At 39.4% G+C, this 24,108-nt stretch overlaps 1 protein-coding gene across 8 annotated transcripts in view; it reads left to right on the top strand.

The window, feature by feature from the left end:
- Positions 1 to 20,348, top strand: part of CDC14A (cell division cycle 14A) — a 190,951-nt gene extending 170,603 nt beyond the window's left edge. For 5 of the 8 annotated variants that reach the window (XM_027536391.1, XM_027536393.1, XM_027536394.1 and 2 more), the window contains 3 exons: positions 1,478 to 1,600; positions 2,312 to 2,648; positions 18,368 to 20,348. In XM_027536391.1, the coding sequence (XP_027392192.1) occupies positions 1,478 to 1,600; positions 2,312 to 2,648; positions 18,368 to 18,397 (490 nt within the window). In that variant the 3' untranslated portion in view covers positions 18,398 to 20,348. Of the gene's footprint in view, positions 1 to 1,477; positions 1,601 to 2,311; positions 2,657 to 2,722; positions 3,926 to 18,367 lie in introns of those variants that run through there. The other 3 variants (XR_003510288.1, XM_027536395.1, XM_027536398.1) reach the window with 3 other exon arrangements.
- The last annotated feature ends 3,760 nt before the right edge of the window (positions 20,349 to 24,108 follow it).

Here is a 24,108-nt window from a genome sequence, read left to right as displayed (position 1 = left end):
TGGTGAGGGTTGTAGAGATATTTGACCAAAACTGTCATGAACAGATGGGGAAAAAGCTAATACATTCCTCATCCCTGTTCTCATTCAGCTGTAGGTTTAGGGTTGCTTACTGGAGCAGTTCTGATATGACCCAGACTTATCCAGAAGCTGGAGCTGCTTCCCTGTTCAACTTCTTCTGTCCTTAATTTAGAGGCAAACCATATTGTACGCTCCTGTTTGGAGGGAAGATGATGAAAGGAAGAGTACAAGTAAAGCAGCTTTTCTGTAGCAGATAGGGAAAAGAGTCCCTCTTCATTAAAATACCTGTCCAGGACAAAACAGATTTGGTATTAAAACCATGACTGGGCCTTGACTGTCCAGACTTGGGTCAATTTTCCCTCTGTGTTCACTCAGCAAACATTTACTGAGCACCTGCTCTGAGTCTGGCACTGTGCTAGTCACTGGGAATTGAAGTGAGAGAAAGTTCTTTGCTCCTGAGGGAGCTTATTTTGAGGAAAGTAGACAGTATCAAATAATTCAAGATGGTATAAGAAGCTATGATTTACTGTGAGAATATATGATGAAGCTGCATGCTGACCCCACCTGGGAATTCAGTGAAGGCTTGCTGTAAGAGGTAGCAGCTGATTGGCCTATTATGAAAGGCTAAGCAATAGGAGTGAGTCAGATGGCAGTGGAAGGGAAAAGTGTGTGTGGGGGTGAGGTAAGGGCAGGGAAAATAGTGTATGTAAACTGGACAGGGGTATTGATGTCATCCATCCAGGTATCTCAGAGCATTTTATGTAGCTGGAGTAGAGGAATGGTGGGAAAGTGTGGAGAATTGGAAAATACCAGATTTCAGAGGGTTTTATAAGCCAAGCCAAGAAGTTTAGTCTTTTTGGACACTGAGGAAAGATTAAATGGTTTAAATAGTGAATCGACATGATTAGATATCTTAGATTTTGCTAGAGGCTATTCAGAATGTGAGTTTCCAGGAACAAGATTAAAAGGGGCTACTAGGAGTAAGGATAAGAAATAATGATGCTTACCCCAGGCAGCTGCAGTAAATCTTTCCAGTCTTGGAAAGGAGAGGAGAGATTTAAAATATACAGAAGTAGAATCTAAGGACTCGGGAGGAATGAACGCCAGTCCAAGGGAGGGAAGTGACCAAGGATGGCAGGATCATGGTTACCATGGGACTTTGGTTCCTGCATTTAAATCCCAGCTCTGCCTCTTCTCATTCGCTGAGAGGCTTTGCTGACTTGCAAAGTGCAGTCTTCGCCTCCCTTGTAGGGTTGTTGTGAGGATGAGCTGAGTTAATGCCTGTAAGGTCTGAGATGAGCGCCCGGCTCAGAGTGAGAGCTGCGTCAGTGTCGGCTGCTGTTGTTAGGACCTGACCTGATCTCTTTAACATTTGTTAGTTTACTTTGTCCTGGTTGATGGCTGAATGTTACGATAACACAGTTCCTGTGTGATTCTTTGCCCGTTTTCCCCCACAAAGATTGGGTTCTTCCCCACAAGGATCTGCATCTCCTTTGAAGACCTCGAAAGTGGCTTTGTCCCCTTCTGTGACAGCCAAGAGGATAAACAGAGGCTCTGTATCCTCAGGCGCCAGTGTAAGAAGGTAATTTTTCTCTCTTCTCCCGAGGCACTGCAGGAGGAAAGGGAAGGCAGCAGCGACTGCCAGTTTGTCTGAAGTTTGTCAGAGGAGGGGACGGGAGGGTGGCGGGGCGGGGAACCACCAAAGGCTCTGTGACCCCCTAGGCTTCTGTTCCTGTCTTGAATTGTGGGGACAAGGCCATGGAGGGAATGCTGTACAACATGCCCTTCCACAGCAGGCCTACCATGATCCCAGGAACGGTGTTCAGTTGCACAGACTGATATTGTATGATACTGTTGTCTGCTCCCTGATGCATAGGGGCAGAACTAAACAGGGCAGGAATGTTTGATGTAGTCATAGGATTGAATATATATTAATAGAAGTTACATCTTGTACTTAGGGCTGCTCTGTGCTCTCCCCTTACACAGTCCTATTCATTTACTTCCTGCCTCAGGGCAAAGAGAACCCCCACATATTCTATTTCAGGATCTCTGGTCAAAGTGAGCCTGCTCTAGAGTCTTAACTGATTTTGACAGAGGAAGTTGCCACGTATAACTACAGGCCACATATTGTAAGATCACCAAGAACTATTCTGTCACCATTTGCATTGATCCGAACTGTCTGCATCGCCTTCCCCTAATGTCCTGATTAATGTGTTTTAGAAACATGAACTCTGCATGAGTATACATGGCTATCTATGTCCCCCCCCCGCCCCCACCTGTGTTTTTCATTCAGCTTTTCCATAAACTCCCGGCTAGCCAGTTCTCTAGGGAACTTGAATGCTGCAGCCGACGATCCAGAGAACAAAAAGACCACATCACCCTCCAAGATGGGTTTCATCGCCAACCCGTTCACCAACCTCTTGAATGGCAGCTCCCAGCCGCCTGCCAGAAATTACCCTGAGCTCAACAACAACCAGTACAGCCGAAGTAGCAACAGCAGTGGGAGTGCCCCAAGCAGTCAGCCGGGCCCCCACGGCGCTAAGACCACCGAGGAGCACTCCACTGCCCTGCAGCCCTCCTACACCGGCCTGTCTTCCTCCTCAGCGAGATTCCTGAGCCGATCAATCCCCGTAAGTTCGCAGACACCACCTCTTGGCCCTCAGAACCCTGAACGTGACTTCTGTGCCTTGGCTGGGACCGCAAGTTTGCAGACACCCCCTCTTGGCCCTCAGAACCCTGAGCTCAACTTTTGTGCCTTGCCCTCCCAGCCAAGGCTGCCACCAAAGAAATTTAATAGTGCCAAGGAAGCCTTCTGATCTATGCCTCCCTCTGTGTGGTGAAACTGTCTCTGCATGCACATTCCGCTGGCTCCTTAAGTAAATGCCAAGTTTCAACCTGGTTTTCTTTCCTCCTTCTTTTTCTTCTCCTCTTCCCTCTCCTTTGTATGTGATGTCTCTAGGAAAGGAAGCGGCTCTCACTCCCTTCATCGTGGACCCTGTTGACTTCAGTTACTTTTCAGCAGGTTCATTCTCCAATCACTCTGAGTATAGGGTACAAGGTCAGGGGACTGAGTCACATGACAGGCAGCATCTGCTGTGGTTGTGGTGGTATCCCGGCTTTTGCTACACTGTATATCAATGAATTTGGAGTATTTAAGCATATAAGGTGGTGATGCACAGCGTCTTCTCAGAAGTAACCATTTAAGCCCTTGACTGTGTCACCTTCTGGCAGGAAACTGACTCAGAATTGATTAAATGACAAATGGAGAGTGTTGATAAGGAAGGTTTATGGGTAGGTACCTGGGATATAGGAGAGGGGAAGGCAGGGTAACAGGAAGATGTTTAAAATGAGCTCTCACTCTTCTAGAGATAGGATGAGGATCTCCATACACATTTTACCCATGAGTTCTTCATTTCGGTCTCCAAGCCCACTTTTTAACCAGTAATCCTTGTTCAGTTCAGTTTAGTTCAGTTCAGTTGCTCAGTCATGTCCGACTCTTTGCGACCCCATGAATTGCAGCACGCCAGGCCTCCCTGTCCATCACCAACTCCCCGAGTTAAGTAAGATTTTGTTGGTTCGCCCCCCTGTCAAGAGTCACTTTAATCACATTTGTTGATTGCTTCAAAGGGAATTGAGATCTATGGGAATGTGAGTTTTGATTCAAGAGAATGAGGACAAAATAGGAAGGAGAAATAGATCTACACAAGGCAGTGTCAATCAGTGTTAGAATGCAGCCTTGCCTCGACTCAGGCACAAGCAAGCCCTAGTGTTCTGGGAAGGCTGTGGTCTTGTGCCCCTCATGCCCACTGTTCTTCAGACACTTCCTCAGCCTTTACCCTGGGAGGGGGCTTCCCAGGTGGCGTTAATGGTAAAGATCCCACCTGCCAATGCAGGAGACATAAGAGACGTGGGCTGGATCCCTGGGTCAGGAAGATCTCCTGGAGGAGGGCATGGCAACCCACTCCAGTATTGTTGCCTGGAGAATCCCATGGACTGAGGAGCCTGGCGTGAACTACAATCCATGGGGTCTTAAAGAATCAGGCATGACTGAAGTGACGTTATCCTGGGGGAGGTGGGTCTTTGCAGGGGAGGGAAGAGGAGGAGACATGCGGGTGGCAGTGGGCCTCTCAGGGCCTTTTGTGAAAACCCATACCCCATGGTATTAGCTAAGAGGACCCACTTTCCTTATATGGCAGTTTAGAAACCACTTTTCTAATGTGAAGATGCAGTGTGTGTGCGTACTCATACGTGTGTGCGCGTGTGTGTGTTGGACTCATTACTACACCCATCCCTACCTGAGGCCTCTTTTCAAAGTTTTTTTCCCACTCTGTACACCCAGAGTCCTTTCTAGCACATATGATTCCCCCCATCTGATTTTATTCCCGGTGATGTTTTTCAACTTGAGATTCCTGTATAGATTATAGCCTCAGCCGACCCTATCCCTTAATTTGACTCTAATCCCATTAAGTTATGGGCACACATGTATCAATAAAACTTAAATCCTTGTAACTGGGATTAGATGGAAAATGAAGTGTATTTACATTTTCATAACTAGGTTTACAAGTCATGTACTTCAGAACAGGAGTTGAGTTCAGTCGATGTTTTCATATACTGATTATGGGTCAGCCTCTTTTTTTAGACCAGAGTATGAATCTTTCCATTTTCAGAAAAAGTGTTAAACATGAAGATAATTACTTGAATATCTTGCAGATTTTGTGGCTAAAGGTTTCGTGTACAGTAAGTCCCCTGCATAAGGACTAGTTCCTTCTGAGAGTGCATTCACAAGTCCAGTTTGTTCCTAAGTACAACAAAGTTAGCTTAGGTGCCCAACTATTAATAATGCAATCAGCTATATAGTACTGTACTGTAATAGGTTTATAATACTTTTCACACAAACATAAGAAACAAACACGAAAGATAAAGAAAACATTCTTGACAAGTACAGTAATACAGTACAACAGTACAGCTGGTATACTGGCATCAAGTAACAGGCAAGAATTACTGACTGGAGGAGGGAGAGGAGATGGGAGATGGAAGACTCGAAAGATAATCAGCAATAGAAGACAGAGGCCAAGATGCAACTTCACTCATACCTTTACGTTGATGGCACAAGTTCTGTTTCCTTGTTGGATTCAATTCTATCTACCCTCTTGAAAACAACAATCCAGTGATGTCTGTGTAGTAGCTCTTTCTGTCTCGTCATAGATGACGTGGAAGCACCGGATTGCATTCTGAAGGGCTGATGCAGTCTTCCTGTACTGTTGTAGGTTGGGTCCTGGCCTCAAAGACTAACGGTGCCTCCTCAAAGAAAATCTCCTTGCCGTTTCCTGCATCGTGAATCTCTTCGGTTCTCCAGTTACTTCTTCCTCTTGTCTCTCTCTGTCCTTTCTCTGGGCCTCCAAGTCCCAGTGCTTCTTAGCAGTACTAGCTACATCCCCGCTGCTTTTATGCTTGCTTCTGGACATCCTGGGCTTGAAATCAAGATACTGTACCCTATAGAGTCCTGTTCAGTAAAGTACATGAAAGTACAACCCCGTGTAGAAGATGCATGCGTGGGACAATACGCGCCAGACATGTGAACTTACTTATGTGATTGGACATGCGAATGCACATCTGCGTCTTTGAAAGTTCAAAACTTGAAGATTCATATGTAGGGGACTTAGCTGTAATCCACATTTATAGCTGAATACTTAGCTTGGTATTCAGTTAGGAATACCTGATTGGTAGATAGCTGAATACTTACCAATACAAGCACTGGTAGTTTGATGAGAATAACGTTCTACTTGTTCTGGATCTCAGTTTTCCTCTTTTCTGTTGGCAGTGTGGGGACTGCCTAGCTCCCATGTTGGTTCCTGTAGCCACTCTGTCTATATAACTTGATTTTGGCTTCATTCCATATTTTGTTATTTTTCTTCACCTCTCCTCCTGTGCCTCATCCCTCTCCTGGCCTGAATAGAGTGATTTTCCACTAATGAAATTTAAAGTAATATTCTGTGTGGGCAGCTGCTCCTCTTCCCTTTTCTCCTTAAATTTGTTACCTTAGTGTAAAGAAAAGCATTTATAAACAGAATTGCCAGCAGGACATTTTCCTCCCTCTCACCCTCCCAGGAAGTAAGAACAATAGGTGTCTTATAGCCGATTTTCCTTCCTTCATCTTTGCCTAATAAACCTCTGTGAGAGGAAGGGCTCCAAGCCCTACCGTTGCTGGCTTGCTGGCAGAAAGTCTAAATTAAGATGGAAATTCCCATTTCATGCAGAATAAAGTAGGAGGTTGAGTGTTTTCCCTTCATTGTTTCAATGCAGCTTTTCTAATTGTTACAGGTTTCTTGTCTAAATAAGATGGTCTTTCTTTCCAGTGCTATATCACTCAGCAAAAAAATGTTTTTAAATCCTCAGGTAGGAAATGAAATCTAGATTGCAGTATCCTTCCCCCACCTTTAAGAAAGACCCAGAAACTCCTAGGGAACGGGGGTTGCCGGGTATTTAGAGGGCGTCTAATATTTTAAAAGCTGCAATTAGCATCTCTTTTGAAAGCTGCAATTGCTTCTCACTTTGTGCCGCAGTTCAGCCCCCAGAAAAACGTGGAAATGATTTCCTTGTTCTGTCATTAAGTGCTTTAACACAGAAAACAAGAAGAAGTGTTAAGGAATCCTTATGGTTGTGACAGAATTCTGAGAAGCAGATTTTATTTTCATTTATTTGGCCTGTTCTGTTCTTCTTGAGGTTTCTACTGACCAGCACAACACACCAAGTTTCATTTTGGTTGACCCACTTACTGTAAAAAAAATCAGTTTTCCCTCCCCGGCATTCAGAGGAGTTTTCAAATCTTAAAAGAGTTGAAGGACGTGTGATTATGGTGTGGGTGGGGTGGAAGTATTTTATTAAATTGAAATTACTTGAGGCATCTGTCTTGAATATTTGCTCTATGTTATTTTTAAGAGACTTACCACTGAATTGCTAGTCATCTGCCTCGTCCTTGCCTGACCCTGCAAGTGTAGGTTAGGTCACCATGCTTCCCCCGTAAGCCCTTGTACACCCTGCCTTGGTCTTGATTGATACTCAGACTCTCACTTTGCATTTTAATCATCTGTCCCCTTATCTGTATGCCCCACTAGACTGTAAACTTTGTGAGAGCAGGGACAGTATCTCTGTTTTTCACTCTTATGCTCTGTGCCTTGCTTATTGTAGGTGCTCATCAAGTACTTCCTGAATATTATGGATGTTTGGATATTTAAATGAATGATCGTGCTAAGAATTATTGCTTCCATTTTAAAGATAAATACCTTGAGGGTTTGAGAGTTTAAATATTTTGCCCTAGGTTATACCACAAATATGTTGCAAAGCTATAATTTGCACCTGGATCATTTTGACTACAAAAAAGCATTTTCTTCTGATTATTTCATATCATATATATACCGTGATAGGTGTTTACAATAGAGGGATATCTAAAGGATATCTCTTTTTTTCAAGAAAGATTAGGAAATGCTGTAAAGAAAGGGTAACATTTTAGTTGGGCTTTGGAGGACGAATAGGAGCCCTCTAGGAATCTAGTGATGAAAATATGAAGAGGAAGAATGGTCATTTCAGGCAATGGGAGCTACAAGAACAGAGGTAGAACCTTAGTACGATAGTTCTTAGGTTCTAAAGACAAGTAGACCTGGGTTCAAATCTTCTCTCTACCATTTCCTTTTGGCAAGTACTTTGGCAAGTTACTTAACTTCTCTGAGCCTCAGCAAATGGGAATAATAGTAATCAGGAGCATAACTAGGTTTTGTGCATCCTAAAACTTAAACAATTTGGTGGGACCTATTTAAGATAAACAGTACAAACTATTTTTGTAAATTTTATAGACATAAGACTGTGCTTTGAAAGGGGTTTGTGTGCCTGTGAGGCCTTAAAGCTAATGTGGTAATGATAATCTTTGTAATAGGGTGCTTGTGATCATTAATTGAGATAAGTCATCTGAAGTACTTTACGTAGTACATATAGATAATGCTCCATAATTGCAGCTATAATTTTTTTTAAGAGCGATGAGTGTTCCAGTGCAGCTGAAGCTTTAGGTGGTTACCTAAAATCAGGCTGGAAAAGTAAGCTGAAGCCCAACTAGGAGATGCAGTTTAAGCTACTGGAATTGCTTTAGCAAGAGTGACTTGATCAGATCTGATTTGATGAAGATAATCCTGGCAATCATGGGGACGGGAGTTCTTGGTAGAAACCCTGAAGGCAGGAGCCCAGTTTGAGCCCTGTCTGCTGTCCCCAGTCTGTACTTCAACAATTGTCCTTGGGTATATTCTATGCTTTTCATAATGACCTGCATTTCAGTGCCCATAATAGTACAGATACATTAAATAATATATGACCAACAACTAACATATTTTTATTATGAATTTTAAATGGTATATTTATTTTTATAAATGGATACTTAACTACCTGAGGAAAAATTATGGTCTTTAGGAAACATTTTTTAATAACACTTGAGCATGCTGCTGCTGCTGCTAAGTTGCTTCAGTCGTGTCCGACTCTGTGCGACCCCATAGACGGCAGCCCACCAGGCTCCCCCGTCCCTGGGATTCTCCAGGCAAGAACACTGGAGTGGGTTGCCATTTCCTTCTCCGATGCATGAAAGGGAAAAGTGAAAGTGAGCATGAGGAGTTGTAAAATAATGTGTTTTTTAATAAATATATATATATTCATGTTGGCAACAAAACTTTTTTATCACTTCTGTGTCAGGGGTTACATTAATTTTTGCTTTATGAGAACAGCCTTTTTATTACAAGCTTTTACTGTATTGACCTTTAGAATGTATAAACATAAGTAAGATAAGTAGTCCTATAATAAGGTTCTTTTGAAAGCTGCTTTGGGTTTCGCCTATTAAAATCCTTTTTGTGACTTTTAAAATTTTTATTAAGTAGTAGCTGATACTAAGCTTTTATTTACTTACGTACTGATCTTCAAACATTTTAAGATTAGTCTCTTAGTGATGCTTCAGATTATGTCATGGTCATTCATTGTCTCTTGGAATTTCCCCATTCTTCTCTATTCTGTAGCTTTCTCATCTTCTTTGTTGTGTTAGCCTTGCCAATGGTTTTCCTAACTCAGTCTTTTAAAAACATTTTAAATTAGAGGCTGATTGTGTTACAATGTTGTGTTAGTTTCTGCTGTACAACAAGGTTAATCAGCTATAAGTGCACATATGTCCTGGCTCTCTTGAGCCTCCCTGCCCCTCCTCCCTATCCCACCCTGCTGTGCTGTCACAGAGCGCCCAGCTCAGCCCCCTGTGCTATGCAGTTGTTTGCTGCTGGCTCTCTGTTTTACCCATGGCAGCGTATATCTGTCAGTGCTGCTTCTCTCCGTTCATCCCACCCACTCCTTCCCCTGCTGTGTCCACAAGCCCATTCTCTATGTCTGCATCTCTAGTCCTGCCCTGCAAATCGATTCATCAGTACCATTTTTCTAGATTCCATATATATGCATTAATATATGTATTTGTTTTTCTCTTTCTGACTTACTTCACTCTGTGTAACTGGCTCTGGTTCATCCACCTGTGGCATTGCCTTAAACTTGATGCAGTTTTTCAGCCAAGAAATACTAATACTGTCGAGATCTTGAGCTCGGTCTCAGTATTGAACCACATCTTTGGCTTTCTTTCAGCATTGGTATTCTTCTGTTCCCTTCCCAGGAGACTTGGAAATGTCAGTTGACAAAGCATTGCTTTGTTCTGAGGTCAGCATGGTCCCAATAATGCCTTTAAATGTGTATAGATATTATATAGATACACACAGTGTTTGCAGACTGTTGTGAGCCTTCAGCCTTCTGATATTAATGAGGTCATCATCTGTGTGGGCTTTGGCATCCTCAGGTTCAGTCTCTGATTGAAGGTTATGGGAGTGGAAAGAAAGGATATAAAAAAATAGTATGTTAGCTTAGCTGCTATAATAAAATACCCTAGACTAGCAGTCTATATGGAGAAGGCAATGGCACCCCACTTCAGTACTCTTGCCTGGAAAATCCCATGGACGGAAGAGCCTGGTAGGCTGCAGTCATGGGGTCACTAAGAGTCGGACACGACTGAGTGACTTCACTTTCACTTTTCACTTTCATGCATTGGAGAAGGAAATGGTAACCCACTCCAGTGTTCTTGCCTGGAGAATCCCAGGGACAGGGGAGCCTGGTGGGCTGCTGTCTATGGGGTCGCACAGAGTCGGACACGACTGAAACAACTTAGCAGCAGCAGTCTATAAACAACAAGTCAATTTATCACAGTTCTGGAGGCTGAAAGTCAGAGATTGGGGGCCAGCGTGTTCAGGTTCAGGTGAGTATTCTCTTCTGGGCTTCAGACTGTCATCTTATTGTATCCTTGCATAACTGTAAGAGGGTGATGAAGCTCTCTGAGTCCCTTTTATAAGAAGGCCAATCTCATTCATGAAGTCTCTGTTCTCATGACCTAATTACCTCCCCAAATCTCTACCTCCTAATACCATCATATTGAGGAGTTTGGCTTTTTTTGTTTTAAGATTTTTTGATGTGGACCATTTAAAAAATCTCTATTGACTTGTTTCTGTTTTATGTTTTGGATTTGGGGCTGCAAGGTATCCTAGCTCCCTGACCAGGGATCAAACCCACACCCCCTGCACTGGAAGGCAAAGTCTTAACCAGTGGACCATCAGGGAAGTCCCCAGCTTTACTCTTTAGCTACCAAGCTTCTACCAGCATTCATGACAACTGTAACATTTTTCTAATCCTTAACATCATCAGTGATTTATTGATTACCTCCTATGTACCTTACATTGTATTAGCTGCAATGCTTATACATCATCTTCCCAACCCAAGAATTGAACCAAGGTCTCCTGCATTGCAGGTGAATTCTTTACCAATTGAACTATGAGGGAAGCCCATCATCATATTTATTTAACCCATAATTTACAGATGAGGAAACCAAGACTCAAAGAGGCAGTGACTTGTTCAGTCTCGAAGCTGCTTCCTTAGCTCCTGTGATCTTTGTTTTTATTCATTTGGAATTCCATTTCATAGACCTTCTTACTGCTTAGACCATTGCTTCTGATATCTTGGATTCTATAAGGCTCCTCTCAAACATTTTCTCCTCCTTACCACTAGCTCCTCCCCATGACCTCTTTATGACCCCTGCCTGTTCCCTTTCTGTTTACTTCCTTCTGTAACCCACATAGTCATTTCTGCTTCCTTTTTCCAACATTCTCTTTTCCGCTTGAACTTTTTTTCTATAGCCACTTCATCACTAGCCTCCAAAATTAGATCAGTTCAACCATCTCCTATCTGTTTATAGTCTCTTCTGAGCTCTGTTGGAGAAAATCCCATGACTGTCAATTGATTCCATTTCAAATAAATTTCTAATTTACTCAGACCCTTCAGTGCTCATGATGAGTTTACCTGGCCTATCTTGGCTTCCTTTCTCTTCCCCGCATTTGTTGTTCTGTCACTAAGTTGTGTCCGACTCTTTGGGGCCCCATGGACCGCAGGACACCAGGGTTTCTTGTCCTTCTCTGTCTCCCAGAGTTTGCTCAAACTCATGTCCACTGAGCCAGTGATGCCATCCAACTGTCTTGTTCTGTCATCCCCTTCTCCTCCTGCCTTCAATCTTTCCCAGCATCAGGGTCTTTTCCAATGAGTCATTGACTGCTCCAAAACTTTTTCACATTCTTCATCAGCACAAATCCTCCAACCTCCAGAGGCTGAGAACATATAATTTTTCAGGAATAATTCCCCTTAACTGCCCTCTTTACTACCTCAAAGTATATCTGCATCTGACTTGTCCTTTTATTCCTTTTCAAAAACAGAAGCTCTCCTCTTTTTCAGTGGTAACTCCACGAACCTGAACTATTCTTTGTGGACTGTTTCTGGGAGTTGGCCTGTGCACAGCCTTGCTCTCTTATATCTCCAGTCTCTTACACCCTGTTTGCCTGTCTCTTCACCTGCAATCAGGTACAGGCCGGTCTTACCAATTGCTTCCCTCAGTTCTGCCACCTCTCATAGTGTCTCCTTTATGGCCAGACTTGGACAAGAAAGGCATGTGCACCGCCTCCTCCCCGCTCCCCCCTCCTCCCCAACACCCGCTCCCCGCGCCCCCGACCCTGCCCCCCGCCTTCTGGTGAGTCTTTTCCACTGGCTGCCACTGACTTCTTTAAACCAGATCTGATGATCTCTTGTCAGTTTTCATTCTTCTTAGTTTTTGTGCAGCATTTGACGATACTGACCACCCTTTTCTCCTATTATTTTGGTCCATTTTGAGTTTTGGAATATTATTTTCCTGTTTCTCCTCCCCTTCCCATTAAATAGTTACCTGTTTGTCTTTGTCCACCTGCCCCTTTATGATTTTTCCCCAGTCTCTGACCTTGGTCCGCTTCTCTGTGTGGGTAATCGTCTCCTCAGCATTGGACTTACATTTCTACCTTCCCCTGGGCAGTACTGGAGGAGGATACATGCCCTTCATTGGTCCTCTCCTCCTCTTGTTTCCTGGCTAAATGTATCTTTGTATATCCAGTCATCTGAGCTAGAAATCTGAAATTGTCTTTGATGCTACTTCTGCCTTTCCCTCTGCCACATCCAGCCACTAAGTCCTAGCAGTTTTCCCTTGAAATATCTGTATTTTGTTGTCCATTCTTAGCACTGCTGCCTTCACTGAGGTCTCCATGGACTATTGAAATAGCCCTTTAAATTTCCTTCCTCTATTTTGCTGCTGTGCTAGATTTCTGAGACAAGCTGCTCAAACTATTCCTGTGTTCAGAATCATTCAGTATCTCCACTTCACACACAGGGTCCGATCTGGATCCCTGGCCTGCCTTCGGGGCCCTTCTCCATCAGTCCATGTGCCTCCCCACCGGCTCTTCTTCAGCAGCTCCAGTCAGCATCCTGACTCAAGCTCTGCCTCCTGCCGAGTCCTAGCACAGGTGGTTTACTCTGCTTTTCCACCTGTCTCTGCTTGGTTATATATTTCCTGGCCTGGCTCACTAGTTTTCTTTTTGATAAGGCGTTTGTGACCCATCCAGGCAGAATACCTTTTCATCTCTTACAGGATTTTGTTCACAACCCCCTACCCCCAGCCCCCACCCCGGGTTTCCCGAGACAATCAGCTGTATGTGATTCTCTCTCTCTTCTGCTGGCTTTAAAGCTTCTCAGAGACATGTTTGTTTTCTCAGGTTCCAAAGTACAGAAAACGCCTAATAAATATTTATTGAACTAAACATTGGTTAGCATATCTAGGTTCACACATGTTAAGCAGAGGGCTAATTAGGGGCCCGTTATTATTGCAAGCACAGGAAGCACTAATAGCAAGCACACAACGCTTCAGCGTCAGCTTTAATACACAGTAATCTGAGAGTTTATTATTTTCTAGATATGTGACTTTACTAAAATAAGAGAAACTACATTTTAACCAAGCTTGCATCAATATAATTTTGGTGTTCAGATGAACTGAAAACTCATGTGATGGTTGGCTGAGTCAAGTTGGGTGTCAACAATCTGTCACCTAACAATTGAGCTCTTTATGATTGTTGAAGAGCACATATTAAGTTCCTCCAGAAAAAAGAATCTATTAAAAGTTATGTAGGAAGGGGAGAGAATAGTTATATAGCATTTTAGTTAACTAAAATCAGATTGTTAAATCTTTGGGTCCCTGACCTGCTTAGAGAACACTATAGAAAAATGCTTACACTTCTTTCAAAGCTGATTTTATCACAGAGCATAGCCTTTTTGTGTTAATATGATGCCAATAAAAACATTATTCAGCTGTGCTTCTGCTAGAGTATGAAATCACATTTGTGGAAATATGTATCAATGCATATTGATATATGCATTGATTATATGCATATAATATGATTATATGCATATATGCATATGCATATCAATATATACATATAATGCATACATTTTGTGTGTTGCTCATTTACAAGCACTACAACTGGAAACTCCATTGCAAAGCTATAAAAAGCCCAGGAGTATAGTGGCAGTTATAGATAAACTTATTTTTACTCAGTGTTTTTTTTTTTCCCTCATTTGTTCACTAAATCTTAAAATACAGGACTTACATGTATGATACCATATTGCCAAATGTATTTTTTCTTTTAATTATCAATGATACCATGAAAACAAAGCACTTTTTAAAAATTGAGTATAGTTGATTTATTGATACAATATTGTATTAGTTTCAGATGTATGGCAAAGTGTGAAACAAATCACTTTTTTCCTTGTAGGTGCTTTTGCCTGGGTAGTTAGAACTCAAACAAGGGTAACTGGTAGATTATTTTTTTCTTCCTTAAGGGACTTGGGAAAATGGGGAAATGCAAGGAAGAAGAAATAAGTGTGGCAAAAGCACATGGCGGTTTTGACCTACATCAGATCACAGGGTCCTTTGGTTCAAGTTGTTTGAACCTTAAGACATTATTGTATTGTTTTGCTGGCAAAGACCTTAACTTTAATTATTCGTTATGTTTTGCTGTTTTTGATAGTCAGTTTATAGTTTTATTTGTTAACTATTTGTATAGTATTTATATTTATAATTATTAGATATTTTTCTACCATGATTAGATAACTGGGCTGTTTAAAAAAGAAACTCCTCCAGAGTAGCTAAATTTTTAAAGTCACTACCTACATCTGCCAAAACAGATTAGTAGCACATTTCCAGAACAGAACAAATTGTCTTGATCTCCTTACCTAACACTATGTTTTGTGTCAGATCCAACTGCTTTCAGAGCAAGAATTCTTGATGGAAGCTTATATTTTGACATAAAAATTTGGGGGGCTGCAATGTAAGGTAATTTTATCTTTCATTTGCAGGCTGGATATTGCTATATTATTCATTTACGGTATTCGTACTGTAAAAATACTATGTAATCATGCTAAACTTGATCTAGTCTTAACTCACTAAACCCTATTGAACTCAATGGGCACATAAACTTGAATTTTCTATATGAGAAATTAAAATCTCTTGGTTATTTAAATAAGTGCTACTTTGTAAAATAATATTTACACCTCAGGTCTCCCTTCCTTTGTAATCATATCTTTGTCTTTGCTGAGGATTTTTTGTTGGTTTTGTATTTCAGATTGATTAGGTATCCTTATGGTAATGATAAAAATTGGCAAGGCCGAATTAAAACTTTAATCAGAATATTTAAACATGGGCATTCTAATAAAGAAAATTCCTTTATGGACTATTACTGAGAATTCTTTTGGGTTCAGTCCTATGGAAAATCATTAAAAAATCTTAATTACAGTAATAAATAGTACATTCTCTTTTGTCTGTTAATATTTCTTTGCTTACTCAGGCTCATACCCTACTCATTATTTGTCTGTGTCAGGTGATAAAATATTCAGTTGATAAGGACTGAATCTCAGGACAAATGCTTAAAGTGTCTTGAGGCATTATATTGTGGAGGCTAAGACTTTGGGCTTTGTAGCCACTGCTGGAGTTCAAATTCCTTCCTAGTTGCATGATCTTAGGCAAGTTGCTTTAATGTTTTGTTCCTCAGTTTCGCCATCTCTAAAATGAGCCGTTCAGAGCATTTAATGAGCTAACACACATAAGATGTTTAGAATTGTGCCTAGTATGTAGAAAGTACTCAATAAGTATCCTTTTACAGAATAATTGACCAGTAGCATATCTAATTTATCAAGAATTCCAGTTAGTTGTACTTCAATTAGTCTATCTTTTGAACAATAAAATCAATAATGATATTGTTTATATAGTACAATGATGCATTTACATTTTTACTGTTAAAATTAAAAATGCTAATAACTGGCTATTGTGTTTTCTGGAACATTGATAGCTTTAGGATACATGTACATTTAGAAGACAAATGAACCAGATACCCTGAATACAACCCCATGATATAAACACGTGGTGCTTGAAATCTAAATGTCATTGTTACTATTGTCCCCTCAGTTAAAAGGCCTTGAAATACTAGTTATACTTTTTTCAAGTGGATAGGTCATGTAGATTTTAACAGTCCTCTTCCTTCCCTAAGTCCACTTCCATTAAGATTTCCATTTTAGACTGAAAATGAAGAGGAGTTAATTTATTACATAACACTGATGTCAGAATAATGTGCTAAACCTGTTTTGATCTGATCTGATTTTTTTTAACTTTATTTACACCATATAAAGAAACCATGGAATATGTTTGGTTTGGTTTTGAGAACTTTGGTATCATATTTTTATCCCACAGTACCTAATATATTCATACTACTGATGTTCAGTCATTGTTGAATGAATTAACCAGCATGACAGAAGACTAATGAATATATACTTCACGTGAAGGATTGAAATCCTTAATATTCTAGGAAATGTTTCCATTTTTCAGTTCCGTGTATATCATGATTCCATAAATCATGTAAATATATGTACAGACATATTTTTTCCGTGTATATTGATGCATGTATAAAACACTTTGCCCCGGAAGAAAGTTAGTTTCACAAAGGTCACTTGTCTAGCATCTGTTCATTTGCTGTATCTCTATTTATTGAGAGTTGATAAAACTTTAAGATACTTGCAAAAACAACTTCGTTATAAATTTTCAAGCAGTCACAGGAGCTTTATAATTTCTGTTAGTGATAACATGAGTAACTTCTAGTTAGAACAAAAGTGAAAGTTAAAATATTGCCAAGAAAACACTGGCCAATGTATAGCCTGCATATGTGGCATCTTTGCAGCTACAAAGAACTTGTGGCTCTGCCCTCTCGGCCTACTGGCCAGATTTCAGAAGAAACTGGGATAAAGCACCTAGAAAAATGGTAGTCCACTTTTAAGCTCTAAATGCTAGGTTGGCAGCTGTTGTCTCACAAGTTAAATGGGCTTCAAGGCATTGGACCAGTTTCACTGGACTTTCTCTTTTATTCTCTCTCTAAATTCAGGTGTATTTACAATATAGTACCCTAAGTTTTGATCATCTCTCCTGTTTTGAAGCCTTTACGTAAACTACATCCTGCAGTCATTTTGCCAAGCCTTTTCCTTTTTTTCCTAATGCTCTTGACCTTTAACCTCTGAAATTTGCAGCCTGAGAGCACACCTACCCTCTACTCAACCTTCCCTTTCCACTCTTTGCCTAATCCTTTGCTTGTGAACAGTGTTACTCTTATTCTGTGTATATTATTGCTTAATGTTGGCACATTTGTCTTTTCACTTTATGTCTGTGTGACAGTGTGGTCTTTTGCCCTTTAAGGGCAGGGACCATAACTTTTGACTCACTGTGTTGATAGATTCTTATGTACTATAGTAAATGGCTGTTGGTAGGATATAAAATTCACTGGGATTTTGAAGCTAATCAAAGATAGTTTGAATCCTTTTGTAACTTATTTGCAAAATGAAGATTCTTCTTTTTTTTTTTTTTTTACTGATACCTATACTATCAAAAAATGGACTGATCTCAGAACTGATGACCTATTAATAAAATGCTGCAGATAAATTTGAAAAATATTTATTGGAGGAAGAGAAAAGGGCATTTGGTAGCAAATCAAGTAAGCTTTGTTTAAGGTATTTGATTAGAATTGTGCAAAAATCGTTAATGTTGTGTTTCTTCTAACTGCTGTTTGCTGCTCAAAAATAACTGTTGGCGGATTTGTCTGTACCTCTTTATCTTTTCCTGGCTTATGTCTGTTATCAGTGCATTCTGATTACATATCCCAAGCATGCTCCTTTTATATGTTGTTACCTAATGTGATGTGGGAAAAACTGTGTTTATTTTTTTGAAACTTGCCCACTGTTTATTATGTTATGACTGCAAGACTCTTCTGCACAAAAGCTTTTTGGGTCTTAAGATAAAATTTCAAAGCTAGAAGTGCTTTGTGTCCCCCTAAGTGGAAAGAATTTATAAGGTATTTATAACATTCAAACATTCTTAAGGAGTCTAATTTTTAAATGATGGCTAATTCTACTGCATTAGAAGCGTTAATCTTCATTTGATATGTGTTGAATTAAAAAATATATATTCCTTAAATATACTTTAATAATCTTCAATTTAGCCTCAAATGTCATTTAATGCTTTTCAGTAAAACTCAATAGTATTGTCCAAAGGTAGAAGTGAGTTTAATGCTACCTATCAATTTCCAAATAATACTTAATTTTTAATCACTAGTACTAAATTAGTGAGCCTTTTAAAATATAAAGTTTTCTTGTAATCACTTTACCTTGAATAATAATTGAATATCCCATTTTTAGCAAATCCTTTGTTTCTCTCATCTTCTTCTATTCTTCTTAGTTTGTTTCATATATCTTTTATATAACAGATCCAGGCTGCTTTGTGTTGAAGGGAAAAGCTGCATGATGTAGGAGAACTTTTGTGTGTGATGGAATTTAACCTCAATTTATGTCTCTCCCTGCACAGTCCCTTCAGTCTGAATATGTTCATTACTAAGGCCTTGCCACTCCGGTGAAAGCTGTTCCACTCTTACATGCAGTTTCCTCATCTGGATGAGCAATGTAGAGAGAAAACAACTGCTTGCTGGAAGAATATCTCTGCCTTTTTACCTTAAATTAAAGAGAGCACTCAGATAAGACCTTCATGAGACTTGAAACCAGAAAACTCTGGTTAATGACTACTCTAAATGCACTGAAACTATGTTTATGGAGATGTCAACTTTTTAAGACAGTTTTCATGTTGAATTTGGTATTTTGGAAGGTTATTTTTAATGTATTTCGGAAATACATTTATTACATTTACATGTACAGTGTTACATTATGTATGTATTGTGAACTTTAAAAGACTATTTTGATAAATTTATAAATATATAAAATTATGTAAAAACTAGACTATATTTTGACTTAGATTTTCTTGCTGTTTCCTACCAAAAATTTGTATTTTGAATTTGTTTAGTATGGTTTTATCTACAATGAATAATAATTCCTCTTTATTAAGAAAAAGTAAAGGAGAAAGGTTTTAGAAAGTGATCTGTATGATTCCACTACGAATATGGCACATCAATTCATTCTTTTGGGAAGTCCGTCTAATTTAATAACTTTATCCAGGTTTCTCTCTTAGCAAGAGTACAATTGTTTGATACGGCTTATTAAGATCATTTCTCTACCCTTTGTTTTTGTTGCTGAGCCATTTAGTTTTGCATCTTTGGAGGTTTTAACAAAATTTAACATCCAGTTGAAGATCAAAATTCACTGAATGTTTTTCCTTGAAAGCATAGTTTTTCTCTATGAAATGACTCAACGGTCCAAATGCTTTTACTTCTTTCCTTCTCACAAAAGAATTCTTAATCCAATTAGAATATTCTGATTTTGGTACGAGGTTTTTGCCTGTATTCACACATGGTCTGGCAAGTTTTAAATCAGCAAAGAGGATTCAAAGGATGCTGCTAAGTAGTTTTCTGTATTAATAAAGGAAACAAGTTTAAGACAGATCACAAAACCCCTGGCACACAGGCTAGCATATCTGAAACCTCACATGAAAATGAAGGGACTCCTAGGTACTTCACAGGCCTTTCATGTAAGTGTAATCTTACATTTAGGGTCCGGAAGCCTGTAAACCTTTTTTCCATGGGGAGTTGGGGAGTATTAGGTTCTCATTGTCTTCCATGCTGCTCAAGAATGGACTACTCAGGCAGTCCAGTGGATTTGTATGAAGTGCTTTACTCTCAGCCACTGAGTTATTTATCAGGTATTTATTAGAAGGGGGTACCTTGAGGCTATTATACATGCTTCAGCAAAACATCTTGTTTATGTCTTACTTTTTTAAAAAGGCATTTGAATGAATGTTTGACTCAGGTTCGTTAACCTTCAAAAACTGCAGTACCAAATAATTGCACTAAACTGATTAAAAAAATGAATTGTATGTTTTAGGAATCAAAAATTAAGTGGAATTAAATTGTATACCTTTTCTAAAGCTAAAATAGTAAAATATTTTATAATGAGTTATTGTAAAAAATGATCAGTTAATTGTATAGGAAAATGATAGTATTTTTTCAAAATTATCGGTGAAAAGTAATTCAGATGATATTTGAGGAGTGGGGGAAAGGGAACCATATAGACAGTTGTAGTTCTGTGAACACTAATTGTGTGCAGCTACTAAATGATTGTAAAATTGACTACTGTAAATTTTCCATAATTATATGTGTATATTAGTCATATGTATCTACATGGGTATGTCTTAAAATTATTTATACACATGTACATACATAGACAAATCAAGAAGAATATGTGTATAATATAGAAAGTATATAGCAAAGTGATTCTACTCCAATAATAAAGATTGACATGTATTTTGTTATGAATAGTTTACCTTTGAAAAGACATTTTGTTCTATTTTAAGGTGTAGAAGAATACACTGCTAATAAATAATAAAAGTTTTATGCAATTTACATTCTCCCTGTCTTTTGTCATTTGGATTTGGAGTATCAATGTATTGAAATATCTTTATAATTTTACATTTAATTCACTCTACATTAAATTCACTTTTGAGTTTCTAAAAATCTCCGTTTCAGATTTTTATTTACTTTCCAGGTTGTGGCTGTTCCTGAATTATGTGACAGTGAGCACAAAGAAATCTTATACTTCACATTTCACAAGAGTCAGATAATATCCAGCCTTGTATATTTAGTTTTCCTTTTTGTTAATAAAACACTGTTCATGATCAGTGTTTTGGGCTTGCTTGATCATGGGAAATGGATGGGGAAACAGTGGAAACCGTGTCAGACCTTTTTTTGGGCTCCAAAATCACCGCAGATGGTGATTGCAGCCATGAAATTAAAAGATGCTTACTCCTTGGGAGGAAAGTTATGACCAACCTAGATAGCATAAAAAGCAGAGACATTACTTTGCCAACAAAGGTCTGTCTAGTCAAGGCTATGGTTTTTCCAGTGGTCATGTATGGATGTGAGAGTTGGACTGTGAAGAAGGCTGAGCACCGAAGAATTGATGCTTTTGAACTGTGGTGTTGGAGAAGACTCTTGAGAGTCCCTTGGACTGCAAGGAGATCCAACCAGTCCATTCTAAAGGAGATAAAGCCCTGGGTGTTCTTTGGAAGGAATGATGCTAAAGGTGAAACTCCAGTACTTTGGCCACCTCATGCGAAGAGTTGACTCATTGGAAAAGACTCTGATGCTGGGAGGGATTGGGGGCAGGGGGAGCAGGGAACGACAGAGGATGAGATGGCTGGATGGCATCACTGATTCGATGGACATGAGTTTGAGTGAACTCCAGGAGTTGGTGATGGACAGGGAGGCCTGGCGTGCTACAATTCATGGGGTTGCAAGGAGTCGGATGTGACTAAACTGAACTGATCATTTATGACTGGTCATAGGCTTTGCAGGTGGCTCAGTGGTAAAGAATCTGCTTACCAATGCAGGAGACTTAGGAGACGCATGTTCTATCCCTAGGTTGGGAAGATCCCCTGGAGGAGGAAATGGCAACCCACTCCAGTATTGTTGCCTGGAAAATATCATGGACAGAGGAGCCTGGCTGTTTACAGTCTATGGGGTCACAAAGAGTCAGACACGACTGAACAGGTATGCACAGAACCACTGTGCTAAGCTGGTCCTGTACACCTGAGCAACAGGAATTGTGAAATAATCAATGTTTATCAATCATTAGGTTTCTTTTAAAAAAGAATAGATGTTTTTCTTAAGAGAGAAATTATAGAAATGAATCAGATATCACACACCTTGCCACTGTTGGGTCTATGACCTGAAGAGCTGGCTTGGGAGGAAGAAGCTGCATTCTTTACTGGAGATATTTTATGTGTTAAACTGGATCTCTTTGGGTTGTGATATTCCTGATGTTTTTCTTTTATCTTCTAAAATTTTTCAGAACACATAGGAATGGTTGTGGGTGGGAAGACAGTTTCACTTCTTGAGTTGGGAATCTGCCAATTAGCTGTTCTCACAACACTGCCTGAGACATCTAGTTGGGGTACCAAGGTTGTCATGAGCCCACATCTTAGAAAAGGAGATTTCTTCTGAATTCATGAACTTGTCTAGAAGGGCAGAAAATCTTTTTCTACAGATCTAGTGCCTATGAAAAAAAAAAAAAGTAGAAAAAAATCAATTAACTAATCCCAGCACATTTCTCACCTATTGAAATCTTGAGTTCACATGCTTTTGTTACCTCAGATGTCAAATGATTTCTAAATCTCAAAACACACCTGGAGAGGCTACCCTGTTACGGATTTGGCTGTGATTTACATAACAATAAGAACATAAGTTTACCAACAGTAAGCTCTACAAATGTATTTTCAAGATTGTTCTCACTTGTATGCTTTCCTTGGTGACATGTGTTAAACCAACACTATTTTTAAAAGTTTCTACTTTTTACTTTGGGAGGAAGAAGCGCAGTGTGTAAGCTGAACAGTACTCTGTGGTGTTTCATGTCATGTAAGAAGCCTGATCTTTCCCCAAGTGCCCTCGGAAGGCATAGTTGATGCCAGTGAAAGCCTTGCTGTGCTCTTGGCAACAACTGAGCAAAGCAAGAATTTGCTCACTGCATGTCTCCTGAGAAGATTAATTAGAGAGGTATCCAATTACAGCAGGATACAATTTACAGCATAAGAGGAAACTTTTTTATTTACACATAGGTTGCATAGAGGTGGCATCCATGGCAGAGAAAGGAAAGTAGAAAATAATTGCATTAAGTTATTTTGAGCTGGGTTGAAATGTTAATTTATTCCCACCCAGTTCCTTCTCTATGGATTGAATTATGATAATCATCTCAAGAAGGAGAAAAATAGATTTTCTAGAGAATTTAAAACTTTTTTTGGTTAGTGCAAGTAGAAACATATTGGAAGATTGCTTTTAATGCAAAATTCAGTTATTTTGAATTGGTTTTCAATGGATGAACATAAATTATTTGATCTTTTCACTCACCATGGCTTTACTTTAACATAAATTAATTGACCTTTTCACTCACCATGTCTTGCTTTAAGTTGAATACCACCAAAAAGAAGATGACTTTCATCATCACTTGCTATTTCTTGTTTGGTTTGAATCAAGTTAATCAAAGCTTTATTGAGAAGCTGGATCACAAATGAAAAATGAGTTAACTGTGGAAATGACTCCAGCTGCAAATGTTTATATTTACATTAAACTTCAGAATCAAGGGTAACAATCTATCGAATGGGTTTTGTTTATTTATATTATGGCTCTCCCAAAAAGATTTAAGGTGGTTTTCCATGGAGTCGCAAAGAGTCAGAGATGACTGAATGTGCATGCATACACATACACACACACACACACACACACACACACACACACACACACAAGACTGGAGCAGGTGTATCACGGAGGATTAAAAACAGAGGGCTTCGGAGAGCAAATTTGGAGGCAACTGAGGCTGAGACTGAAAACAGATGAACTGCTTCCCAAACGTCATAGAATATGGATCTTCTCTTAGGTTGGGCACATTACACCAAGTACAAACCTTTAGTCAGCTCCAGGGCTCCTTAGTGGGATTTATTTTACTCAAAACATTAATATAATACATGATGGTTAATCATAAGCTCTATGCTGTACAGTGGGTCTCTAGAACTCATTTATCTTGCATAATTGAAGCTTTGTTATTTGTTTGACTAATTTACTAAGAAGGTAGATCTTGTGTCCTTACCACAAAATAAAACGAATGATGATGATAAAGATGGGAGGGAACTTTTAGAGGCGATGGATATGTTTATGGCACAGATTGTAGTGATGTTTCCATGGAAGTATACTTACCTCCCAACTCACCAAGTTATATATATTAAATACGTCCAGCTTTCTGTAGGTCAATCATACCTCAATAGTCTAAATTTTTTTCATATGAAGAGGTTATCTTCAAGTGAGTTTGTCAGTCTTGATATTCAGATCTCCCAAAATGATTGTCATGTACATGGAATAGAAATTTCAAAAGGCAAATTGAAACCAGAGACCAGAATAGTATAATAATAGTCCATATAACTATCTATCTGTCTATCTATCATCTATCTATCTAGTATTTATTGACCTTTATTGACAGCTAATGGAGACTAAGCTATAAAGTGTAACATGTGCCTTTTTGTATTGAGAAGTAAAACTTGAAAGATATAGGAGTCCCAGAGACTTGAGATTAAAGAAGTCAATTTTGTCTTTCTTCTAAAACAAAAAAACAAAAACC

The sequence above is a fragment of the Bos indicus x Bos taurus genome, chromosome 3 (genome assembly GCF_003369695.1).
Source record: "Bos indicus x Bos taurus breed Angus x Brahman F1 hybrid chromosome 3, Bos_hybrid_MaternalHap_v2.0, whole genome shotgun sequence".
Lineage (NCBI taxonomy): Eukaryota > Metazoa > Chordata > Mammalia > Artiodactyla > Bovidae > Bos > Bos indicus x Bos taurus.
Note: the sequence above shows the minus strand (reverse complement) of the source record. Positions and strands in the feature narration are given on the sequence as shown.